Source organism: Branchiostoma belcheri, unplaced genomic scaffold, assembly GCF_001625305.1.
Source record: "Branchiostoma belcheri isolate BF01 breed outbred unplaced genomic scaffold, Haploidv18h27 scaffold43, whole genome shotgun sequence".
Taxonomy (NCBI): domain Eukaryota; kingdom Metazoa; phylum Chordata; class Leptocardii; order Amphioxiformes; family Branchiostomatidae; genus Branchiostoma; species Branchiostoma belcheri.
Genome location: NW_017804054.1, coordinates 2,229,019 through 2,248,128, shown reverse-complemented (window position 1 = coordinate 2,248,128; position 19,110 = coordinate 2,229,019). Strand labels below are relative to the sequence as shown.

Here is a 19,110-nt window from a genome sequence, read left to right as displayed (position 1 = left end):
CCGGATTCTTAGAAGGAATAACCCTGGAGATTCAACTCGGAAGATGTTCTCTGCTTCCCTGTCAAGGTTCTTCCTAAGCGTTATCCTCCCTGTGTCTGACTGGATGTCGAAGTAGTCGAAAGGATCTGGCAAGTAAAAACACAATCAGTATAGGCTATACATTTTCTGAACCCTGTCAGTACTCCTGGAAAATGCAAGCTAAAAATGTTTAGGTTTATAGGGAAGTTTTTCATCTATTTAATCTAAAGTAACCCCTAACGGAAATGTTTTTAAGTACTAGAGTGCAATGTATGTATTCAGTACGACACAGCGACATACCTCCATTCACAAGCTCATAACGAATCCCGTTTTGCCTTGATCGGTCTCCATCCATGGCTTCAACAGTGAAAATAGTTGCACCCTGGGGAAAAATAAGTTTGAAGTATCAGCACAAAATTTAAGTTCCAACATTGCAATTATTGCATATTGCAGTTGTGACATAATACTTGAAATGTTGTTTATAATTTGTTTAGAAGGTACTTGCCTGTAGGCTTCCTGGCGTGCCTTCTGTGATGGACACCTCGTACGGTTCATTGACCCACACAGGACTCTTGTTCTGCTCATCTATGATTTGCACAAACACGTCCACAGATGTTGCCAGGGGTTGGCTGCCACCATCCTAAAAATAGCATCCATAGTTTTTAAAACCGATTTGGGGGTATTTCTCCTGCAACGCATCACACCACAGCAAAATGCAACGAATGCACCGAAGGGCAAAAAAGGTCAAGGGTTAGGACATCAAATTATTGGAAAATGTTGTGTAAAAAATGCCATTAGGACTTGACTTGACAAGAGTTAAATCATCAATATTTTCACTGTGATTAAAAAAATAGTATATCTACCTTTTATTCATATGGCTTACTTTAAAAGGTTAGGAAAAAAACAGGTTTCAAACTTACCACTGCCTGGACGGTGACTGCATACGCGGTCTGTGTTTCAGATTCGATTGCTGTTCTGTCTCTAAGACTCAGTATACCATCCACCTGGCCGATCTCAAATGTGTCGGTGTGCTAAAAATTAAAGGGGCGATAAAACAAAACTTAAAGGCAAGAATATTTGTGTCAATCAGAAGAAATAAAGTGCAGAAATTCATACATAGAAAATAATCGAATTCATTTTTGGAACATGGCAACATTCCTGTGTGTAAATTTTCCATAGTGTAAATTTTCAAAGAATGGCATCACATACCGAAGTCAGTTGGTAGTTAACAGCGCCGTTCTGCCCACTGTCTATGTCGGTTGCTCTCACAGTAATGATGGAGGTACCAATTGCCGCTGACTGTAGATAAAAACATTTAATAATATCCATATTAACCCAAATAGCTATAGTTATTTTCATCTATAAATTGTTGTAAGGTAAAAAAAAAAAAACACTGTGGTATGATTTGTTTTACGGACCAAAAAAAAAAAAACAGACAAAATATCTTACCTCACTCAATGTAGCTTCATATGGCGTCCCTTGGAATTGCGGCGAGTTGTCATTGTAGTCAATGACATTGATGAGAATATCAGAGTGCGTGATCTGGAAGTAGAAAAAAATCATAAATGTAAAAGATGTATATATATATCTTACATGTAATGAGACGTCACTGCTATTCATTATAACACAAACCTTACGTGTATATTTGCAAAGTTGCTATCAATATTAAAGACAGAAACTGGAAAATTACCCACCGTGTGTCCCCCGAGACCGTCCGTTATAGACACGTCAAACCTGACGACTGGATTCGTCTGGAGAAAGAAGATAATATAACATTAATACGAAGCATCGTCGTGCACGAGTCCACTCAACGTAAAAAAAAACTGTCGCCTTGGTACAAGATGAACAACTAGTGCAACGTTTAAGTAGATGGGAGAAGCCAAAACTTACACAATACTAGACGTAATAAAAATGTAACTGTAGTGTTCATTTGAACTGTGGTTTTACGATAGCGTCGATCCGTACCTGACCTCACTTTGAAGCTGTTGTAATTAGACCTTAGCTAGACTTCAATAAAATACGAAAGGTTACATTTTATCCGTCGTTAGTTGTACACATAGATATAATAAAAATGCGTCATATTTGTTAATTATTTGAAGACCAACGGCTAATTATTGAAGCGATAGCCCGACCTCGCGGTCCAGTATCTTGGCTACTTCCAGGTCCCCCAGTGTCTCTCCCCGTGCGTTGACTCCTGCAGGGACGATTCTGAAGGCGTCACCGCTGATGGAGAAGTCCAGGGCGTTGCCGTCAGTATCCAACGCACGGATCTGGAAAATGGACGCACCTACGGCAAACAAACAAACAAGATCGAAAGGTGTACAAGGAATACATAAATACAAAAGAAATATATTTTATACCAGAAAACTTTATGTACTATTAACACCATAAATATGATCACAATTTTTACAATTTATAGACATAAATCATAATTGTTCAACACAAATATGCATGTATTAAAAACTTGTTATATTAAACATGACTCATGCATATATTTGACCCAGCACCATAGGGTCCGACTAAACATTAATATAAAATACCAAACAGTCATTTATTCTATTTTAAACACAATACATATATGACAAGTTTACTACATCTGTTTAAGTAAGTTATCTACAAAAATTGCACATGTGAATGTCAAGATTGTTATAAGATACGTATTTCCTTACCAACAGGGGTGTTCTCGGAAACTAGCATGTTGTTCAGGTCTGCTATGTTGATAAAATCAGGTGCATTAACAGCCACTGGAAAAAATTAGATATGTCAAAATATTTTGGTAAATGCACTTTTGCAATGCATGTAGTAAAGCAGGTAAGCAAAAGACGAAGAAACATATTTAACTACTGTCTCAAGTTTTAATGTTATGAATAAAAGACCTTTATTGTACATTCATGCTTTTAGAAGCTTCAAGTACAGGTCATAAATAAACAGGAATAAAGAGCACAGCAATAACTTACTTAAACCATACATACTAATGTGATGAACTATTTACAGGTTTAACACCTTCTAGCTTCTTAAGGCAATTGTAGATGTACAAATATATGGAGCTTCTGATACATGGTTTGTCATGTTTCATAAGGAATACAATTTTACATATAGATACTTACTTGTGACGCCTATGCCAGCCAGTAGGAGAAAAATACATTTCTCTCCCGTCATGACCGCAGCTATGAGCTATAACCTGTTGATAGAATTTTTCGGTAAGTTGTGACATATTTTTCCATAATATTTTCATACACGTTGATATGATAGCTAAGCTATTATAACAGCAGAAGAGCCGCGATATTTCGTATATGAATATTGTGTCATATATATCGGTATACATATAGCAATACTAACCATTAACGATATGATTTTCGCTGTACCCGAGGTGCCAGGAAAGACATTAAAGGGCACTGGGCGTGGTTTGATACTCACTTATCTTAACATAGTCTTCCTCCTAATAAATAATAAACTTGAGATCCACCCTCAAGCTAAAAACATGGAATATATTTTTTCTCTGTTGCGACTATATTGCCTTTTCTTGTACCTGATAATTTATTAATGGGTGGTGACAAATTGGAGCGAAACAACCAACAGTATTGCTTCTATACTCTCACGCAAGTGTAGGTACATGGACAGGCATTCGACACGTGACCTAATGTTGTGGAATGTACAGATGTTTCAACTTAAACCCTGATATCATGACGCATTGAATACAGAAGTATAGCAAAACCGATTTAAATTGAATAGTACAAATTATATTTATGTATAGTTATCATGACCACTATCTTCAGATTTTAGTGTTTGTGTACATATGATATTATTTCTGTTTAAAAAAACAATACCTTCCAGTTTTAGTCTTTGTCTACATATTATTTCTGTCTAAAGGAAACGATAGATTGGATAAATACTAGTAAATCCTTTGAAATTTTAAAAACCATATTTTCAAACAAAGGCAAACCACGATTTTAGAGCATTAAAAACTCCTTCACGCCCCAAAGAAGACCGTGTATAATTCCATTCTATTCAGACCCTTGTCAATGTCCTGTCGGTATGGCTTGATTTACACGTCCTGCACAGTGGGGATTTAATTTACTCTCTTTTGTCATCATCGCTTTGAAAGAAAAACTCGGCCTGTGCGAACCCGTAGGAAAGCCTGAAACGCCTTTGTTGCTACGTGGTGGCATCACACCATGACCTACTCAAACAATATGGTACCATTTCTAAGATATCCGTTACATTTACAAAACTGGCGACTGCTAAAAAGTCCCCCCCCTACTCTGTTAGAAAACAGTTAAGAGACGTGACAAGACTGAGTGTTACACTTTGCGTCTTCACATTTTCTCGCGCTCGGGTGAAAGTGCCATCGTGTTTTCTCAAGTCGGCCTCTTTGCCTTTCGACACGCGGACGAAAACAGTTTTTGTTAGGAGTGTCAAAGACTTAGGCTTAGCTTACGTAGCTTAGATTTAGAGACTGAGGCTTAAGAGGTTCTCAAAATGGTGTGTTTCAAAACCGTTAGCTGATAGCTAGGTTAACACAAGACATAATCTCTCACTATTCAAAGGCTAACACCAATCGCAATTGCAAGCGATTTTTCACCTTTCAAGAGATATATTGTCGAACAATATATTGAAATATCATGTCTATAATATTACGTGGACCCTGAATGTTTACTGTTTGAATCGTTCAATGCCCAATTTCTATTGCTGACATTAGTCGAAAACATGTATGAAATATAACACATTTTTAACCAAAGGATGATACAATATCACCACTGCGAAACGTAAAAGCAACAGTGATATATAAATTTGAAGCTGTACATAATGTCATAATTTGGTGCAGTTTGGGAAGTTGAAAGAGGAATACCGTTACATGGTTGTAAACAATCAGATGTAATATCTGTCAACTTCAACATCTGACACGCAGACCCAGTCCAGGAAACAGGCAAAACGTAAAAAAAACGTGTACCATCAAGAACAGATACAACTGTGAAGTATTCGTGATGTTTGAAGACGCAAATACTGTGTACACAGTGACTAAAAGAGCCTATTTCCATAGTGCATATGTATCACTGACTGTGTAGCATTCTCACGACCCCACCACTAACCCATTAGGCCCAAAAAGTACATAATGATGATCTGCCCTCTTGTCAAAGCAAAGGGCTTCGCACAAACATAGAAATACTTGAGTAAACCTACCTGTGATGTGAAGTTAAGAAGGAGGTAACGCTTCAGCCGACCTCTACAAAGCTTGGTGGGATGGCACAGTGGTTTTTCACCACACCCTTAAGGCGGCCTCCAAACGACCAACCGTAATTTTCATAATATATGCCTCGTTTGAAAATCAAATTTGAAACTTTTCACAGCACGTGTATTTTTTTCCTTTCCAGCGTTTGAGCTAATAAAATACTCACACATCGATCTTGTTTTAAAACAATTTACAGAGCGGTCCTGTGTAAATAGTGAGCTTTTTTGGAGTTCAAAAACAAAGTAGGTATACAGTACGTTGGAGGACAAAGAACTCGGCCCGAGCCTTTAGATAGAAGCGTCTATTATATCCAAATAATACCCGCCCAACAGTTGGCACAATGGGGTACTTTAGGAGACTGGGGGAAATGAATAGGGTGGGTGAGAGTGCGTATTAAATATTCATGCCAACGCAGAGTCATACGTTTGGAATTTCGTGTCCATTTCCTTGTGTATATTACAGAAAATATATAGAATAATGCTTCCTTTAAATGTGTCGATGCTTGCAGTGGTAAATGTTACATTTTTTTCATTTTATATTTCTGTATCCTGGCATTGTAAGTATAAAGGCGAAAAAAAGGATTTTTTTCATTTCAGATTCTGAAAATATTATGTGTACATTTGTCAGCATTTTTTCCGTGAAATTCGTATGATGATGTACATAATATGTTGATGCAACCGACTATATGACCCTCTGAATAATTTAAAAGTGGCATTTAGTCTAGTGTTGCGTGTTAAGCCAAACCTTTGGAAGGGCTGGCTATTGGATTCAATGTTATCACGAATGTAGCATATTAAGTACTACTACTGGGCCCTATTATTTAAAAGCTTGGACCTAAACTGTGCCGTCTTGTTATAGGAATAAAGCAGGTATACATGGCCTTGTATGTTAAAAACAATGCGAATGTTCAGTTCTGTATTCTTTCAATTTTCACAGTGATTGATATTTTTATCAAGATTCCTACATTCATAATTTTTCTGATAAATTTTAGAAATAGATCTGAACGCAAGTACCATTAGTTTCATGTTAAACTTCAACATTAAAATTCCACTCCTTAGTTTGTCAATAAAATTGTTTTGACGCCTGCTATCTATCAAATGATGACACCTACAGGTGTGGCAAATATCTTTTGTTAGGCGCGTGTATATTGGTTCTCATTACAACATGGTAAAATGGTTATCATTGTTGTCTCTTTCAACTCATGAGTGTCCCTATTTTTCATGTAAAACCAACTGTATTCATAGCACCTATGTATTGGGCATGGTCAATTGACTGTCTTCTTTCCTTCGGGAAACGCATATTTGAGCAACAAATAGTAAAGATGTATAGATGAGTATTTCAACTTAATGGTACCATGGGGAATACTTTCACGCCAACACCTGTCTACGGGCAATTCCTACTCAAGTTGCTAGGTAGTATTTCTATACTTTCATATACAAACAATGGCATATACAAATCAATGCCCTCGAAACAACCGTTATGTTTTGGTAAACCAGTTAGAGGCGCATTTTTCTTGCTAAGCTTATAAGGCTGTAGTCTCGAATAAATTCAAACACAAACGACGGTCAAATAGCAACATTTTTAATTCTTGGGTTACTGGTGTCTAGCACATCGGTATCACGCACCACAGCAGTGTCAATATATAATTCCACCATAATTTTGATCTACATTGTAGGGATACATGTGAAAATACATATCAATCTTTATTTATAGTTTTGATATAAACTAAACATATTTTGTATGTACATTTCGGTGCAACATTTCTGGAAATAAAGCTTTAACAATTTGGTATAACGGAAATTATCTTCTCTGCCAAAGTTAAAGGCTAAAATCTAATTTAAAAATAGCTCATTGTCGACCTGTATGTTTGGTTGTCATCGGACACAGATTTTGGCAGATTCTAGCATTTAGACTCTGGCATGTTGTTGAGTATGTCCACGTATTTGTCGACTGTGGCCGATACTTTGATTTGTTCCAGTAGCCTGGCGAGATGTTTAAAGCTGGGGCGTCTGTTCGGGTCCTTGCTCCAACAGGACAGCATGGTCTTGTAGCTGCAAATTGAGACTTATGTCAAAATCAAAAGTGATTACTTACAATTTTCTGAGATTGAGCTACTCTAAAAGAGACTATTTAGAATGGGATGATTATACGTAGGACGCCGGCAGAACGTACTGCACCTGCGCGCGAAACCAGTAATGTATTGTACGGAGCACTTCGGCAGAATGTCTCATATAAGGTCGTATTCAAGCATATAAATTAACATTCCGTCTGTAGTTGTTATGTCAGAAAAAAAATGTCGTCTGCAACAGGCAGAATTCAGATGAAACGTTGACCAAAAATCCAACGAAAACCGTAAAATAAATGGGGATTTCGCGCAGGCGCAGTATGTTCTGCCAACGTGCTATATTATACATTAAGTTAAATGAGACAATTTTATATGGTGGGATAAAATTATGGTATATAAGACGACATTAAAAATTATTACGTATATCATAAAGTATAGTTTGATATTAATAAAAAAACGCAGCCTACACTCGCGTGGGACACTCCTCCGGTTTGCGCAGGCGCCGATCACTCAGGAGGTAGTCCGCCATGTCATAGATGTCTACATCCGGGTACGGAGGGACTCCGCGCGTCATCAGTTCCCATAGCAACACGCCAAACGACCACTGGGTAACAGGAAAGACAAAAAAAAAATATTAAACCTTATCCTGCTAGCATTTTTTACACAATATGTTTAAATAATCTTATGTCTTAATCAGGTCCTTGCTTTTTTTGCCCTGCAGTGGCATAGTTACTCCCGCATCCGTTGCGTTTCACTGCGGTGTGATGTGTTGCACGAGAAATACCGCTAAATCGTACACATACAGGGTGCTATATGGGCGGTACTGTATGTTCAACCCACATATATATGTGCTCCGCAGGAGAATTAATACAAAATGCCATTTTTTAAAGAAAGTAATAACCTAGACAAGTAAATGTTTGTAAACTTTCAGTTACTGTAAAGAAATGGTGAGAGAGAAAGAGAGGGAGAGAAAGAGAGAGAGTGAGTGAGTGAGAGAGTGAGAGCGAGAGAAAGAGGGAAACATACCACGTCCGTTTTGGTATTAAAGACATTGTGAGTGAGGCTCTCTATTGCCATCCACTTGACGGGCAGTGCCGGCCCGCCCTCACGGCTGGTGTAGTAGTCATGCTCGTAGATATCCCTGGATAAGCCGAAGTCACCGATTTTCACAATCCTGTACTCATCAATCCTAGTTTGTTGTTGAAAGTTTAAAGAAGAAGAACTTTATTGCATGACAATTGCACATGGACCAATGTATGGCAACAACTGTTGAACAAGTACAAAGTATAAGATAAAACCTAATATACAATAAAACCTGCCTGCCTGCCTGTCTATATGCATAGGCTAGGTAAAAAATATAACCTAAAAATAAAACCTAATGAATCCTAATTACTCAAACAACAAGAGCTAGCACAAGTCTGTCATTTATATAGTGTTACAATCTTGTGTGGCTAATCACGAGTTTCTGTATTTTTTTCTAATAAATAGCAGTCTTTATAAATGTAATATTATGGTATGTATAGCTGAGAGCAAATAATTTACTTGTGTGCCGCATTGTTTCAGGTTATAATAGATTGTAGGACTCATATATCATAATGAATTGGCATTTAGCATGGGAAACTTGTACATAATGACACAGACATGTAATGCAGAATATTTGGAAAATATGATGATGAAAACTCACATGCAGTTTCTGGCCGCCAGATCCCGATGCACATACTTCATGCCACCAAGGTACGACATGCCTTCGGCTATCTGCTGTCCAAAGTCTATCAGATCCTTTGTCGTAATGTCCTAAAGATCAAGGTTGAGTGGAGTAAGAAACACAACATCGTGTGAATATGTCAAACATCCTAATAGCTTGACTAGAATTAATATATTACTAAAATAGAATAGCAGTTACAATGTTCTGATACTTTACCAACCTGATAAAACCCCTGTATATTTTCGGAATATATAATATTATACAACGTACCTTTCCTGAATCCCTTATGAAGTTTAGAAGATCTCCGTTTTTCATGTAGGGAATGATGATCATTGGTGGCTCTCCCGGGTGTAGACAGATGCCCACTAGTCCCAGCACGTTTCTGTGGTTAAACTGTCTCATCATGATCCCTTCCCTCAAAAACGTGTTCAGGTTCTGTCTGCTACCTGTGATAGTGTCAATAGACAGACAATCTGAAGCAACCTTTCTAAACTAATTAAGGGTTAATGGCTTCTTTTCCCCTCGGTGTTTATTATGGCATAACGCCTGGTCAGTGACCCATTATCACCGAATTAAGCATGGGTATTATAGTCAATTCAAAAATTCAAAACATAATCAGTAATTTACTTACCTTGCAATGTCTTCACTGCCACTTCAACTTGTGTTTTCAGTGTTCCTTTCAACACTTGACCGAAATTCCCTATTAGGCAAATACCTATTTGTTAAATTATATCGTGTGTCCCAAAATTTGAATAACATAATTGACAAAGTATGCTGCTGCAGAATGCGATATTTAATGGGTCTAAGATACTGGGAACGAGAGACCTGTAGTGAGCTGTACGAGATCGACTTTCCTACGGGCAACACCAAGATGGCGGCCTACTGGAGAAAACTATTTACCTTTTGCGAAGACCTGCCCCAGTTTCAGCCATTTCCGTTCAATGAGTACATCGTTGACAGAACAGGCGATGTCCTCGTCAACGCCTGAGAACAGAGGCTCCTCGTACTGCTCTTCTTTTGATAGGACTTTGAACTCCAATGGTCCTCCACCGTTTTCTGACTCTGAAAAAACGAATTCAATAATAAATGCTTGATACAGTATTACCGAACTATTTCATGAAGGCGGTGGAACGGATAATTGAAATACGAATTATGTATTTCAGTCGGGTATTACAATGCTTCCTGAATTCCACCAAACACTGGCCACATATCCCGGTCCGTTCCTCCTATCCTGTGTTACCTTCACGTGTGGGTTCCCTATCAATCAACTGTCAAGATCACCTCCCACCCACCATCCTACCGAATCAAATAGGCCAAATAGAGACACAGAATTCATCTACCCAAAACACCACTTCTTCCGAAACTGGAGTAGTAAATAGTGTACATACCTGGATAAAAGATTTTCGGCCTATTCTTGCCACGTCTACATCGGGACCCTATAAATTAGCTGTCAAAATCCACGACCATCCACTCAAAGTACTACTTCTGTCCCGAGAGTAGTAAATACTGTACATACCTGGAGGAAAGATCCTAGGTCTGTTCTTGCCACGTCTACTTCGAGACCCCCATGTCCTTCTGATTGTTGATCCCCGGATCTCTACGCTCCTCAGCCGCTCGGCAGTCGGGATGTTTCTCGGTGCCGCCGCTAGAGAAGATGTGCGGTAACGTTTGGGTGGATTTTTTCTGTACCTACAGCACACGATGATGAGTGACGTGAAGGTAGCAGTAAACAGCACAGCTCCAACCATGGATATGATCAAGATGGGCAGGCCAACGGCGAGGTCGGTCCAGGAGGTGGATTCTTGAGATGTCTAGTAGTAACAAAATACAGAAAATGGCAATATCAGAAAGGGATAAGGTTATTAACATGGCAACCGCAGTACTGTTTTGACTAAGGTGGACCTTTAGCATGATTCTCCATTGTTTCACTCCTGTTGATAACCGCTATTCCTCCTCCTATTCGCATGTACATACAATCTCTGTAACTCAACTTCAGTGTAAGTTTTCGTTCTACTGCCCTATTATAACATGCATATGCTGAATGAGGTATTAATATTACTGGCAAAATGGTTTAGTGATATATAAAAACGTTTAGTCCAATTTTCGTAAATAGCTTATATTCATTACCTTTACAACTGCTAGATCACTGCATCCTGACTGTAACTGAGTGCTGTTAACAAGGCTGAAAAACATAATGAGATTGATTAAAGCAATTATTACATATCGTGAGACCATTGACAAGTTAGACGTCCATCAGATATTATAGTATATATCTCGTACCATGCGATGTTTAGAGATCTACAGCAACAAAAGTTGCACAAGTTATTATATGACAAATGTTAACAGTTGTTAACATTTGTTAATTAAAATGTTTGTATTTTACAATATATGTAAGAGGACTCTAGGAAGAGTAGTGGTTGTATTGTGACTAATTGTGGGTTCCTAAAATAAACAAATATACAAACAAACAAACAAACGAACAGATTTACACTTACCTGTGTGCACATTGAGAATTGCAGATGATGTTTTCGTCAGTTTTCACCACGTAAGCATCAATCTTCACCCTGTCTATGGAGTCCGGTCTCATACCGACGACATGTATCATTGCATTTGATGCATTGAAAACATCTCTATTGGGATAAAAGAACAAAAAACATTAACCATTAATTATAAAGATGAGCGGATACATCTGCTTTTTAAGGTTTTGCATTGTTAGCAATGTTGAATCAGCATTGTACGAGTAATGTTTTTTTTCTTCTTAAAATGCACATAATTCATTGTATAATCTAAATAAGATACAACCATCAAGTTAGGGTGATGCAAAAGTTTCTGGTAAACTCTTACCTCACACATGATGGCACGTACGGTTGGTGGCTTGACGATACCTTAAGGGTTACGGATTGATCTCTTTTGACGACGTAAATCTGAAAGGAAAACAGCGTTTTTCCAAATTAACATGTAGCATCCAAATGTAAAAATGGTTTGCAATGCACACACATTCACTAATAGAATTGTAATCATGTCAAATGTAACAAGAAGCCATAGGTGACAATTCTCCGTGAAGTATTATATATTGCAACAAAAAGAAGTAGCCATTGGCGACAATTCTCTGTGAAGTGTGATAAATCGAACAAAGAAAAATTGTTTAAACGCGCGTCGGCTCAGTCATCTTAAGACGCAACAACCAATCAGAGATGCGAAATGCCGACACGTGACGCGGGATTTGCATACAGTCTAAACAACGGGGAAGGGCGCGCGATGCCCGAAATATTTTTGCGTCAATATTCAGCGCCGTGTTTCAAGAGATTAATACCGGGAAACAAATTCTTTTTCTTGTTTTGAACGCATAAACATGCATTTACGCTAATCTAGTATGATTCAGGGTTACTTTTTTTTTACCTGCCATGGCCAGATTATCTAAAGATGTGTGTATTGTGTGTACAATCTACAGAAAGAGAAATGTACATCAGGTCCGATCATCCGATTTTCACGTTTCGGTTTTTTGGACTCGGTTCATGAACGTATTTCGGTTTGGCTCCTGGAATGTGCGAAAAAAATGACTCCCGGGACTGTCTACAGGGAACACTCGCACATTCGCGGTGTATCAGGACAGCGCGACTGGTCGGCATTAGCGCAGTCCCTGTAATTAGTAACAGTTGCACATCAATCCGGCCGAAAGCATGATTGTGTAACACAGGCTACTTCTTCATATACCGGCTCATACTACACGACGCCTTTACAACTAGCAAATCATAAAATTACCCGATCTACTAGTACTGTATGTGCGGTTTACCAGCCCCAGACCACATCCGACCACGAGGCAGAACACATTGATGGGTTGCTCAAAAATATTGTCCATGTTTACAAAGAGCTGCTCCACTAACACTATGGAGCGGCCCAACCCAAAAATATTGGCCATGTGTCGTTGCTAGGACGACCGGCCAGTTGCTACGTGACTAAATACACGCCGCCACTAGGTCGCCACACCCGACCAGTTTGAAATCGATAGGATTACGTCATCGGTATTAACATTTCCTAATGTTGACCTCTGACCACCCCACATGCATTTCCGTCCCCATCAGGCCCGCCGCGACTTACTACCGGTGACATAAACGGACGACAACATTTCAACGACATGGGGATGTTTCGAATATAAGCATTTACTCCAATATCAAAACAGCTACGGTAAAAATAAAAAGACGTGCATCATCCCGGACATAATGCCACACCACATGCGAAATTACACAAAAATGCGACGTACGGAAGAATGCGTTTTGGCTGCGAACATCTTCCAAAAAACTTGGCATCTCTTAACCATGGGCAAAAACATCTGGAACCACTTATCAAAACCACCCCGTATCTGCATGAAGTTCCACCCCCCCCCCACTGCTATTCCAAACAACGCGTTTTTCTGGACCATTCCAATTCGCCTCGTAATTGTAGGGGTGCGTCTGCGATATTACATTGACCGCGAAAGCTGCAACGGCAAAAATACACATTCGTGCATCAACACGGGCATGCCCGCAGACGGCGTATAAAATTGCGTGCCGATTACACAAAGAGAGCCCAGTGTTTTGACTGCGAACACGAAAAATCAGCCGATCACAACACTCCGTCCGGAGGTCCTGACCTCCTTCACGGAGTAACAAAAGTGACTATGAAATGATGTAAGATCTTTCATTCACTCACGTTGATCTGTATTGTGTCAAACAGTCCTCCGCCGTCCCTAGCTCGCACCACAACTTCAAAATGGCCGTCCAGATAACTTGCAAACATTGTTGCTGTGGTAACAGCGCCATCTATCGAGCCGACGAGAAATGCACCTGTAACGAACATGTTTGCTACTGGTCGGTCGTTGTCCGACCTCCGACGAAACAAGATGCTGTCTATGCTATACTGGACAACCCCGTTCGCTTCGCCATCAGCATCCGATGCCTGTAACGATTTTTCTTGGTTAGTGAATACTACAGACATTTGTTTTACAGATCACATTGCATCGTATTTACTTAGGCAAACAAAACTATGCGGTGCATGCATGCTACATGCGGTCTATGCTCTCATAGAAATGTTTCTTTTTGTGTCCAGAGATACCCAGACTTCACCGCATTTTCCAGCATCTGTTAGGGTACATAGAAAGCACAATATAAATACAAAGTATAATCATCATAACGTCATGGTACAAGACTTATTTTCATGTGCAATATATAACTTTTATCTTACCTTTAATTTTGTAATTGTTGTCTGGTAAGGAGAATCTTCTTCAACGACTGTATACAGAAAAATGAAAAGGGAGTTTCAATACTGTTATTTACTTTCGTTGGAGAAACAAAATGGGAGAATTTTCGACATATTAAACTTCACACAAAAGCACATAGTTCAAAGTTGAGGTAATGTCTTCCAAGGAATGTCTCTTAGAATTCAAGAAAGTATAACATTGGGCAGTATAAGATTGCCCACGTACCCAGATACTTGGCGGTATCGACAAAATGCGGAGTATTATCGTTGATGTCTTCAACTTCGACTACAACCTTTAACAGGCTTTCGTCGTCTTCGTTGAAGGGAATGTTGACATTTGTGACCGCGTAATCCGCACTCCGGGTTCTCTTCACGACCAGAGTGTAGGAGTCTCTCTGTTCCCTGTCCAGTGGATTGACGACGCTAATCTCACCCGTACGTTTATCCAGACGAAATGCGTTGTCATTATTGCCTCCTGCGAAGAAATAAATAACGCAAACCGTAAGCTGACACAGGGAAGAGTATGACATATACATTCTCTATACAAAACTGCAACAAGATACTACAGGCTGAAACCTACACTCTTCGATTCCGACGTCAACAGTAAGAGGTAATACAACTAGCTAATGCACCTTCACATGTTCTGCTCTGCTCTTATTGTAACTTAAACACATTCCTAGATGGTGAGCAGCCCATCAAACTCTGCGCTGCTACCTAGTGTAAACCAACACCACAGAGTGTCTGATGCAGCACCCCAGTTACCATGGTGAGAGACGTCCAGGTCATTGACATTTATTCAGAGAACAAGAAGAAGAGAAAGAAACTGAAGAACTGAAACTTCTACATGTACGAAGGTAAACATTAAAATAAAAGCCAAACAGCATAAATTAAATTTACCCGACGTTGTAAATGTTATGTGCAGCTATTATTACATTTACAATTTAACAACATTTTGTACATGTACAACTCACCAACGATATAAAAGAAGACATAGTTGTCTCCGGGTCGTCTGATAGTTCCAATCACAGCTGCTATCCTGGCATTTTCTAGGACCTTTATTACAAACGTGGCGTCTTCCTATACATACAAAAATAAACAGGAATTTCAACCATACGTCTTGGAAATGCAAGTAAGAAAGGAAATGAGCAAGTAACATTAGCAAGAAAATGTGTAATTTGATTAACATACAGGCACGTCTTGTACGTGGACGGTTACTTCGGTCACTGCCGTGAAAGCCTCGGTTGTTCTTGACTCTGTTGCCTGGACCTAATGGGAAATAAGATTAAGGTTTACAGATGGTATTGTGGCAAGACTCAATATGCTGCACAGTATTGGAACCCCCCATACTTGAGCAATGTATTACAGTTACTATTTCTGATACATAGTAATCAGTAAATGTCAATATACATTTGCTGTATCTTACAGTGATTTTGGCTGTAATACACATTACTTTATCAAACAAAACTAATATTATTACGTACAGAAAGTAATAGCTTGATGTTACAATCATGATCACTGACCAGAAAACGGAGGATCTTTTCGGGTTTCTCCAGAGTTTCGTAGTCCAGTGCAGGCGGGTCCACGACAAAGATGGTGACAGTTGCCGCTCCTCCCAACACTGACTTGGGCTCCACGTCAAACACTGAGTCGTCATCTCCCAACAGTCTCAGTCTGAACTCACTGTTCGTACCCTAGGCATACATTAACAAGATACATCGATTGTGTATGTATAACAGTTGCACACTTTGTCTACATGTATATGTATGTCTACCCCAGATGTCTATATTCATGCAATCCCATAGCTAAGGTCCAGATAGTAGGTATTGTTATACATATGAAGCAGGGATAACAACTGTCTATTTACAGTTTTGATAACAACATAATTTCCATTCGTCATTGCATTTGAAAGGTATTAACATCTTTATATAGGTTCAACCAAGATGGCGGCAGCCGACAGCGAATACGCTGGGTATAATCTGTTGCCGCTATTTTGATGACGTAGGTTTTACCTGGTCTGCATCCGAAACCTCCATCTGTAGTCCCGTCACAGGCGTGTGTATGACTGCGTGTTCGGAGATACTGCCGCTGTAGGACTGTCTGTTAAACGTCGGTCGGTTGTCATTAACGTCGAGGACCGTGATCTGAACAGTTGTTTCCGCAAAAGCACCCGAACTGCCGTTCATCATGATGTCTTCTGCCTGTTTGATAGAGAGCAAAACTACATACTGTCAAAAAAGAATTTATAATAGATTGTTTTAAGGTGTGAAATAAAAACGTATATCTTTATGAGCTTATAACATGGATGGAGTTTATGAAATTGACTTTCTTACCTGAATGGTAAGATTTAAAACCCTGGGTGCTGATTTGTCGATCAGGCCAGCCTCTCTGTCTATTACAGATGATGTTGTTATCACACCAGTTGTCTCATTTATCGTAAAGAAAGTCTGTTGATCTGTATTAACACATATAACAAAAAATACATTTTTACATTGTACATATTGATCAGTAACCGTACACACATAAATAAATTACTTTAAATTTGTGTTCGAATTTCTTTTCGTTGAAGATGGTCTTACTTTCGGGTACGATAGAGTAGTGAATTCTGCTGGAAGCACTATGGAGACCGCCTGAAGCTGTAATCTGTAGCACTGCAGTACCCTGTATATTGAGAAAAAAGGTATTAATCAAGGTTAAGTGTTACAAATTCCATCAAAGACTGTAAATATGTAAGCACACACACACACAAACACACACACAAACACACACACACACACACACACACACACACACACACACACACAAAGACAGACACGCGCACACACACACAAACACACGCGCGCACACAAAATACTAGAACTTACCACAACAGCGTTCTCGATAACAACTCCAAAATAGGGCTCATTCAAAAACACGGGTCTGGTTTGGACGGTGGGTAGCATTGGAATCGTCGTGTACTGGCTTCGGAAAGTCCCAGATGTTGATGACGATAGAGATTCTACTATACAAAGAAATGTCCAAAACAATTTAAACAGTACGTCGGTGAACGTTAGACATCCAGGCAATAAGATATACCAAAACACAGTTACTCAAGTAACTGGATATGGTTTCGCATAATTTAAGCAGTAATGGTGAATATAATAGTGCAAAAGACTATGATAAACATTACTAATTCAAGGTTGTTAAGCACCTAAGCCATTCAATGTGACAATGTTATTACTCATAACAAAATATTAGGATCACAATGCGTAAAAGTATACCTGAGAATCAAGGGTATAGCTTATGGTTACGTACCTGTATACGCTCCCATGAAGACGATAATAGTTGCCAAAGATTCCGCCCCTCCCATTTTCGTTTTAAATGCAAGTCACGTTGTAGGTGAAGTTAAACTCCGACCAGGTGTTCAAAATGGTGACACATCTGAGAAGAACAGATGTGAATATAGGGTAGAAATGCAATCAACCTTGTTCGGAAAATACAGATAACTAAGTAAGCAACCTATTAACCAACCACAATCTGTAAGACGAGTCCTACATACCCTCTAGAAGAAAAAGAGAGTAAGACTACAAGGTATAAATCTACCATGAGATAAGCTTTTCCTCTTCTGAGTATCTTTGTTCCACTGAAAACATCATACAGACCACTTTCGTGAATACTAGTAGTTTCATCAGGTTGGTAAGCCACTTAGTAAAGAGACTCTTTTTAGGTACAGTTCCCTGTAACCACTCATATGTGTAGATATGTAAATACTGTACGTTTGGGAATGCATCTACAGCAGCGACACCTGTGCTGCAGTGCAAAGTGAACCAGTCAGAATTGCCCCGAGGAAGGTGACAGGCGGTCACCGAAACGTCGGCTGAATAAAAGACTTGGTTGAATGTGTAAAAAGAGTCTCTTTACTCATCATACAGACCCGTTTGTACATATGCACCTCTGCCCTGTATAGTTACTGAACAAACCCCAGTTATACGCCCTACTGTTGGCATCATGGGAGGGTCAAGCAAATCCTACACAATGAGGGTCTGAATTATTAACGCTACTTTAACAAAAGCGCTATTCACTCGATCTATCTCACCGTGCAGTCAGAGCTGTGATTCATATCACTGCCTAACTAAAGAGCTTATCGATAGCGACTTGTACATGATCTATTTGTTGTTATTTACTCCATACGTTCAAATAACTGCCCTGAAAAGGCCTTGTATTTGTGTGAAAACAACTTAGACACAAAGGGATTTGACCTTCATTTTTCGGGTCAACGACTTGAGTTCTAAACACAACTTAAACGTGATATATTGTATAGGAATGTTACATGGGACATGACATATGTATTAACGATGCGAAAGCATGTCATAAAAAGCAAAATGAATACGCAAACAAATAGGCCTATAGTATCATATAAGAAAATCTTAATTATAGCTTAGTCTATCCGCCATTGTTGCTTTGAAAATGTGCAGAACGTGTAACGACAAAATCAATGATTGTGCAAAAATTGTGAAGTGTTGATAGAGTGAACCATACCTTTTCTTGGGTGTTCAAATCTTCTTCACACTTCAGATCATACCGTGAGAAAAAAAATCCGAGATAAAACCCCTGGATGCCTTCCGTCACGGGGCCATAGTTACTAATTAGACACAAATAGACCTTCAATTGTGACACATCATCGCCAGAATGTCACCTTTGACCTTTGAGATGTTGTCCGACGACTCGAGACGTTGAACCTTCCGCAGGGCACCGAGTAGCACCGAGTAGCTACGAAAACTACCGAATGCCGAACGCCTACGAAAGTTGCCGAACAATGATCACTGCATCAGGTGAACGTTCCGCAGGGCACCGAGTTATACCGAGTATCTACGAAAACTA

The 19,110-nt window shown here is 39.2% G+C and overlaps 3 protein-coding genes and 2 long non-coding RNA genes across 5 annotated transcripts in view; all 5 read right to left on the bottom strand.

Moving 5' to 3' along the window:
• The window catches only part of LOC109478352 (cadherin-23-like), a 28,471-nt gene extending 23,174 nt beyond the window's left edge, over positions 1–5,297 (bottom strand). Inside the window, exons 1-8 of the mRNA XM_019779880.1 lie at positions 5,200–5,297; positions 3,126–3,199; positions 2,688–2,762; positions 2,151–2,305; positions 1,713–1,769; positions 1,468–1,560; positions 1,228–1,317; positions 939–1,049 (exon numbers count right to left, since the gene is read on the bottom strand). Of these exons, the coding sequence (XP_019635439.1) occupies positions 939–1,049; positions 1,228–1,317; positions 1,468–1,560; positions 1,713–1,769; positions 2,151–2,305; positions 2,688–2,762; positions 3,126–3,177 (633 nt within the window). The 5' untranslated portion in view covers positions 3,178–3,199; positions 5,200–5,297. The remainder of the gene's footprint in view (positions 1–938; positions 1,050–1,227; positions 1,318–1,467; positions 1,561–1,712; positions 1,770–2,150; positions 2,306–2,687; positions 2,763–3,125; positions 3,200–5,199) is intronic.
• Positions 5,298–6,996: 1,699 nt separating this feature from the next.
• On the bottom strand, positions 6,997–13,930 carry LOC109478231 (hepatocyte growth factor receptor-like). Its single transcript, XM_019779689.1, has 12 exons — positions 13,708–13,930; positions 11,863–11,942; positions 11,514–11,648; positions 11,146–11,200; positions 10,535–10,829; positions 9,919–10,080; positions 9,650–9,718; positions 9,289–9,464; positions 8,998–9,107; positions 8,340–8,502; positions 7,781–7,917; positions 6,997–7,299 (listed from the first exon to the last, which is right to left on the bottom strand). The coding sequence occupies exons 1-12, from the start codon at positions 13,852–13,854 to the stop codon at positions 7,149–7,151; spliced, it is 1,680 nt and encodes a 559-aa protein (XP_019635248.1). The 5' UTR covers positions 13,855–13,930; the 3' UTR covers positions 6,997–7,148.
• Positions 13,931–14,512: 582 nt separating this feature from the next.
• On the bottom strand, positions 14,513–15,512 carry LOC109478253. Its single transcript, XR_002140719.1, has 3 exons — positions 15,442–15,512; positions 15,225–15,330; positions 14,513–14,728 (listed from the first exon to the last, which is right to left on the bottom strand). It is a non-coding gene; the product is annotated as an uncharacterized LOC109478253 (long non-coding RNA).
• A 109-nt stretch (positions 15,513–15,621) lies between these two features.
• On the bottom strand, positions 15,622–16,444 carry LOC109478230 (cadherin-87A-like). The gene is made up of 3 exons (XM_019779687.1): positions 16,263–16,444; positions 15,774–15,944; positions 15,622–15,627 (listed from the first exon to the last, which is right to left on the bottom strand). The coding sequence occupies exons 1-3, from the start codon at positions 16,437–16,439 to the stop codon at positions 15,622–15,624; spliced, it is 354 nt and encodes a 117-aa protein (XP_019635246.1). The 5' UTR covers positions 16,440–16,444.
• A 681-nt stretch (positions 16,445–17,125) lies between these two features.
• On the bottom strand, positions 17,126–18,806 carry LOC109478254. Its single transcript, XR_002140720.1, has 3 exons — positions 18,769–18,806; positions 17,545–17,670; positions 17,126–17,251 (listed from the first exon to the last, which is right to left on the bottom strand). It is a non-coding gene; the product is annotated as an uncharacterized LOC109478254 (long non-coding RNA).
• Positions 18,807–19,110: the final 304 nt, after the last annotated feature.